The 6,312-nt window shown below is 48.2% G+C and overlaps 1 protein-coding gene across 1 annotated transcript; it reads right to left on the bottom strand.

Moving 5' to 3' along the window:
- Positions 1-3,290: 3,290 nt before the first annotated feature.
- LOC119324497 (putative F-box/LRR-repeat protein At3g28410) lies at positions 3,291-5,501 on the bottom strand. Its single transcript, XM_037598287.1, has 3 exons — positions 4,414-5,501; positions 4,193-4,327; positions 3,291-4,087 (listed from the first exon to the last, which is right to left on the bottom strand). Exons 1-3 carry the CDS (start codon positions 5,311-5,313, stop codon positions 3,791-3,793), a joined length of 1,332 nt encoding a protein of 443 aa, XP_037454184.1. The 5' UTR covers positions 5,314-5,501; the 3' UTR covers positions 3,291-3,790.
- Positions 5,502-6,312: the final 811 nt, after the last annotated feature.

The raw sequence follows: 6,312 nt of genomic DNA, 5'->3' as shown, positions 1-6,312 counted from the left end.
ACATCAAAAATTATGTTTTTATCATTTACCTACTCGAGGACAAGCAATAATTAAGCTTGGGGATGCTCATACGTCTCCAACATATCTATAATTTTTTATTATTTCATGCTATTATATTATCATTCTTGGATATTTCACAATCATTTTATAGCAACTTTATATCATTTTTTGGGACTAACCTATTGACATAGTGTCCAGTGCCAGTTGTTGTTTTTTGCTTGTTTTTTACTTCGCAGAATATCAGTACCAAACGAAGTCCAAACGCAGCGAAACTTTTTGGAGATTTTTCTGGACTAGAAGACACCTTGCGGGCCAAGAAAGTACCAGAGGGGAGGCCCGTGGGGAGCACAATCCACCTGCATGCAGCCAGGGGGGTTGTGCCGCCCATGTGGCCCCCCTGCACCACCTCTTCGCCCTATAAATTCCCAAATATTTCAGAAACCCTAGGGGAGTCGATGAAAAAGAATTTCAGCCACCGCAAGTTCCAGAACCACGAGATCCAATCTAACACCATCATGGAGGGGTTCATCATCCTCATTGGTGCCCCTCCAATGATGTGTGAGTAGTCCACCATAGACCTAAGGGTCCGTAGGAAGTAGCTAGATGGCTTCCTCTCTCTCTTTTGATTCTCAATACAATGGTTTCTTGAAGATCTATTTGATGTAACTCTTTGGTTTAGTTAGGCAATTAGATCCGATGAACTTTGAGTTTATGATTAGATCTATATTCATGAATATTATTTGAGTCTTCTTTGATATCTTATATGCATGATTATTTATAGCCTCGTGTTTCTTTTTGGAATCTTTGGTTTAGTTAGGCAATTAGATCGATTTTTCTTGCCATAGAAAGAGGTGCTTTGTGATGGGTTTGATCTTGCGGTGTTCTTTCCTAGTGACAGAAGGGGCAGCATGACACGCATTAAATGCCCACATACACACATATACACTCACTTCTATGAACATATGCACGCAAAGCACATGAAAGTTTGGTCTATGGGTGTATATACACCCTATATGAAGTACAAAAAATAGTAATTGAATTAAAATAGAAAAAAGCAAATATTTTTGTAATAAATTGAACCTTTCATTGTACTTGTACAAAAAATCCACAAAAAGAAAAATCCCAATTGACTTCTTTAAAGAAACAAAAAAAATTGACCAAAATAATGCGAATAGTGACCTATAATAGCAATAAACGTTATCAATGCGGTTTTTTTATTCCTGAAAAATTATATACTACTGCAACCAAAAGTCAAGTTTGTTTTAAAAAAATTCTAAACTTTTGTGTGTGTGTGTGTGTGTGTTTTGCATATCAGGTGTATATACACCCAGGAATTGGTTCCTGGGCATGTTCCTGCACGCACACCCTAACAATATAGGGCCATTTGCATTTTTGTCCCTAACTCGAACCACCTACTCAGATATACCCCTAACTTTGAAGCATGCTCAAATTTGCCCCTCTGCCGTTATGTGCCATTACAGAAATGCCCTTCAGTGCCGTTTCCGTCTGGTCAAAGGGCTTTGACCGTTTTCTGGACGTTAGTCAGACAATTTGCCCCTGAATCCATGTGACACTTACATGTGGGACCCGCTCTAAAAAAATAAAAGAAAAACTAGGCCAACTCAGCCCTCCTGTGGGTCAGTCACTTACCGGTGGGACCTACCCAGGAAAAAACAAAAAAAACTCTCTCTCATCCTTATCCTCCCAATGGGACCCACTATGAGGGTCAACACCCCCGGTCCACTCGTTGCCGGCCGTGAGCTCCTGCGCTCGCCGGCGGCTCGCCGTAGGGGAGGAGGATGGCCGTGGGAGGACGGCGCTTCCTGCACGAGGCATGCAAGTTGCACGAGACGCGCCAAGCTCACTAGGAGCGGCAGGGTGGAGATGGCGCGTGCACGACCGAGCCAACCGAGGTTGGTCATGGCGGCCGGATTCTGTCAGGGGGCTCCGGGCACGAAATCGGGCGGGAGAAGATGGGAGTAGGGGCACCTGCTTTCCTCGACGACAGAACAGGGGTCGGGTAGGTTAAGAACGGCTTAGAGCGGCCGAATTTAGGACGGGAAGAGCGACGGCCATGGCGGAGTTCGACGTCCCGGTCATCGTCTACGGGAAGCCACAGGCTAGATCCACTGTGCAGGGTGAAGGAGAGGCACCTGCCAAAGCTCATGGACATGCTCGTGTTGCTCGATTTGGACTCCGGCCGCGGTGGCTAGCAATGGCGTCGTCGGCAGAAGATCTCACGCGGTCTTAGGATGTAGTTCCGATGATAGCTCCGGCGATAGCTGCGGGCGGCGGCTCCACCCCCTCCCCGGACCACCCCGAGCCTGCCACTGTGGTCCTCACGCGTAGGCACGTTGGTCCTCGCCGGCGAGGGCCACCGGTCGAGCCGCCAAGTCTCGCCATGTCAGGGAGAGAGAGATTCTGAGGGAGGAAGAGAGTTATTTTTATATTGGTGGGGTCCATGTGTAAGTCAGAGAGGGGATGAGAGAAAGAGACTTCTTTTTCGTGGGGTAGGTCCCACTTGTAAGTGGCATGTGCATAGAGGGGCAAAAATGTCCATTAAACGTCAGGAGAACGGTCAAAGCCCTTTGACCAGACGGAAACGGCACGGAAGGGCATTTCTGTAATGGCACATAACGGCAGAGGGAAAAATTTGAGCATGCTTCGAAATTAGGGGCAAATCTGAGTAGTGGGTTCGAGTTAGGGACACAAATGTAAAAGACCCAACAATATATATGAAGCTTGATCTGAACCATTAATCAAGACGCTCCTCAACTAGTGCGGCCACCTTCCCATAAGACCCTAACATAGGATTAAGCCGTCGACCTTGTCTCGGTGTATGGCTGATATTGGCAACAAGGATATTGGCTCGGAACCACACACAGTTTTATGCAGAAAACAAGTTGACAAGCATTAAGCAGTACACACAAGGATCCCTGCCACTGCCAAAGCCAACATTACTTTCAGGTCCTTAGCCCAATCCAATGCTTTTCTTGCTCCATGAAGTAAAATTACTTGCAAGTTTGTACAAGACAAGATGACAATCGATTTCATTTCAGTAGAAGCTCAAACTTTAGTAACAAGTCAATCGGTATGCAACAGAAGCATGTTACAGATGCAGTCAGAGGGAGACATTGTGGCTGTTGCAGCACTAGCCACAATTACAACCTTGGTAATCAGCAAAACTTCAACCTGATAGCATACCTTGATAATAACATAAACCTCTCTTTCTTAGTCTACAGGTTGACCTTTTGTAAGTACCAAACAAGTGTTATGTGTACGCAAAAAAATAAAATCAAGTCAGAAATGAAATATCTCATGCTTTTGTTTATAGCTGAAAGGACAATTAAGTTTCCCACACAGTCACATGTTTCTAGACCAGCTTAGGCAGAACAAAGCCACAATTGCATAGGGCAAGGGTAAGGCGATGTGAGTAGTTTCAGCAGATGGGGTTATCACCTACCAGCTCCCTCCGGTTACAACTTTCGGCAGTAATATTTCTGCATTCCTCCCCATCAGAAATTTCCCAAAGTGCACAATTTTTACATCCAAAACCATCTTTTTCTGTTTTAACAGGGGTAACTTCAGAAGTTACTGGAATTATTATAGAGGAACTTTAGACTAGAAATAGAGCAGACTTATGCAGAAGACAATGCAATCTTCAGGCATCGACGCCATTTACAAAATGAGCACAAGACAGTGCAATCTTCAGGCATCAACGCTGTCTACGGCTGTCTGAAGGGGTCGGCCACTGACAAATCATGGATCCGCTTGTTGACATGGTACTCTGTCAGTATTTAGTAGTCCTGAATTCAACCCGAGCCTCCCGGGAAGCTCTGTTTTCCACTTGTAGCAGCCTGTGTTCATAAGCCACTGTCTCACTGCTGTACTGATTTCTTACTTCAAATTCTATTTTGTCTAGCACCTTTGCATTCAATACAAAGAACTTCGCAAAGTCAACCTGTTTGCCATAGCCCTCAAATGACTTAAACACCACTTTTTTTAGACGGGTCTCAAGGCATTCGATTGGATGTAGTGGGTCATACTGGGGCTCATTTTCGTCATTCCTCTCACGGTTTGTATGAAACTGCAAAACAAGGAGGAGAGGCATATGTCAAAGCTGTTGCAAACTAGAATTTTATAGTATGTCAAACCAATTAAACATTTCAAGAAAGTAAAGATGATTACTCACAATAACACAAAGCTTTTCCAAACAGGGGAACCCCCTAAGGATGTTAAGAACTGCATTCAATTTCTGCCCAGAAGACTTGAGAGCCAAAACCTTCAAGGTGTGCATCGAGTTTGTGGAGCTGACTGGGCTTATTCCCTGAAGAAAACAAACAATGAACATCAAAATTATTATCTCCGTGTATGAATGCTGACAGAAAGATTCGAAGATGGCGCTGACCCTACCTGGAAGAGTAGGAGCTTGGAGTCGACGACAAAGAAAGGGCCCAATATCTCCAGATTAGGCGCCCTAGTTACCCTGATAGTCACACTATCATTTCTCTCACAATAAGGTACTAGTAACCTTACAAGGCGAGGAGCATCCTCGATGACCAGTTCCACGGTTTCACCGTAGCTATGACGGAAGATGATGGTCCTAATGGTCGGCGAGCTAAGACAGAGACAACCCACAGCACGAACTTTGGTCATGGATAAGATCTCCAAGGCATGGCAGCCAGATAACAGTCTGGGGAAGAGGTCCGCTGAGATGGTAAGGCGAAACAGGGAGAGCTTCTTGAGGAAGGGGAAATTGATCATGGCCGGCTCGAAATCACAATGGCTGATCTTGGCGACAAGGATGTTGGATGCAGAGCGGAGAACCGATGTCAGCAGCGGGGGTTCAGCGTAGCAGATATCGAGCTCCTGGAGGTTGGCGAGGGCGCGGGAGCGAAGCCAGCTCTCCGCCTGGGGGCAGTGGTCGTCGTCGCCGCGGCAGTGGAGGGAGAATCGGCGTGCGGGGCCAGGGTGTTTGGAGATTATCTCGGAGACGGCGGAGGGCGGGACGCGTGAGGGGGTGGGGACGGGGCTGTCGGCGGCGGCGGCGGCGTCGGGGGGTCGGGTGCTGACCTCGAGGTTGAGAGGCGCGGAGCGCCAGAGGTGGCGCCATCGGCGGGAGAGGACCCGCGTGCGGCCGCCGTCCTTGGTGGGGAGGAGGGAGACGATGGTGCCGAGGACGGCGTCGGGGAGACTGCTGATGAAATCGTCGGCGGTGTCGTCGCAGTCGCCACTCCGTGCCCGCTTCTCTGCGGTTCCATCGGATTCGGCCGCCGCCGCCGCCGCAGCCACAGCTGCGCCCGCAGCCTCCATGGCCGGACGGAAGATTTGGCGTCAATAATTCGCCCGCAGCTCCTCGCCAACAGTCACCCCTCGCGGCCCAACGCGGCTGGGGAACGAACGGGGAGGTCGGAACCGGGATGGAGCGCTAGGTTTTGCCGTCGCCCGCCGCCCGCCGCCCGCCGCGACGGAGAGGTTCTGGATCTTGGGGAGTGGTGCCTCCTGTAAACCTTTTTTTTTTCTGTGCGAATGTCCTCTAAACCTATATTTAATAACTAAAAAAAGAAAACACTTACCTTCCGCGGTCTCCGTGTTCGTCAGATTGACTCTTGATCAGACGGTCGAGAACATCCCCTTAATGTTCAGGTTTCTGCAACTCATGCTTTGTTTCAGAAAAAAGAGTTTGCAGCTATCTGACTAGATCCCGCGGCAGGTGGAGACTCGTGCGGCTGGGAGCAGTGGTGAGGGAGGATTGAAAAAGTTTTTGCAACACGACCTTTGTTTCAAAAAATTCTGCAACATTACCTCTGTTGCAATGTGTAGAACGAAGCTCGGCCTCTTGATAGCGTGGGATCTGACGGCTAGCGACCAGGCTGATCTTTTAAAAAGATCATTCGGCGGAGGCGTATCATGTCCTATAAAAAAATCGATGAACTGAACTATCACCGAAACTCCAAAAGTAACTGACAAATAATGAGCTAGTGTGTGAAAACACCACATACACCAAAAATAACATCCACCAGACAGAAAATTGGAAGCCGACTCCATGACCTCGTCGGCTCGAGGCCGCTGGAATCGACCCCTTTGTCGTCGCTCACGAAGGAAGAGGTTGGGGGCAAAAATAACTTGCTCCGTACCGTCGGGCCGACATTAAAAGCCGGTGGGAAGGCCCTAGCGCCCACGATGATGCCCGAACGCCATCCCATTGCTCCGACCGCTGGCAAGCAGGTGAGGAAGCCGACGAAGGCGCTCATTGAGGCGGCACCAAAGAAGGCCATGTCGACACCCATATCACCTTCTTCCCATTCAATG

This window comes from Triticum dicoccoides, chromosome 6B (assembly GCF_002162155.2).
Source record: "Triticum dicoccoides isolate Atlit2015 ecotype Zavitan chromosome 6B, WEW_v2.0, whole genome shotgun sequence".
NCBI lineage: Eukaryota > Viridiplantae > Streptophyta > Magnoliopsida > Poales > Poaceae > Triticum > Triticum dicoccoides.
The sequence above is the reverse complement of the archived record's forward strand: the minus strand, read 5'-3'. Positions and strand labels throughout refer to the sequence as shown.

Coding starts and splice junctions, on each gene's coding strand:
- LOC119324497 (XM_037598287.1), bottom strand. CDS start 5,313: ATGGAGGCTGCGGGCGCAGCTGTGGCTGCGGCGGCGGCGGCGGCCGAA. Junction 4,328..4,413: donor CCAAGCTCCTACTCTTCCAG/GTAGGGTCAGCG, acceptor TGTTTTCTTCAG/GGAATAAGCCCAGTCAGCTC. Junction 4,088..4,192: donor TGGAAAAGCTTTGTGTTATT/GTGAGTAATCAT, acceptor CTTGTTTTGCAG/TTTCATACAAACCGTGAGAG.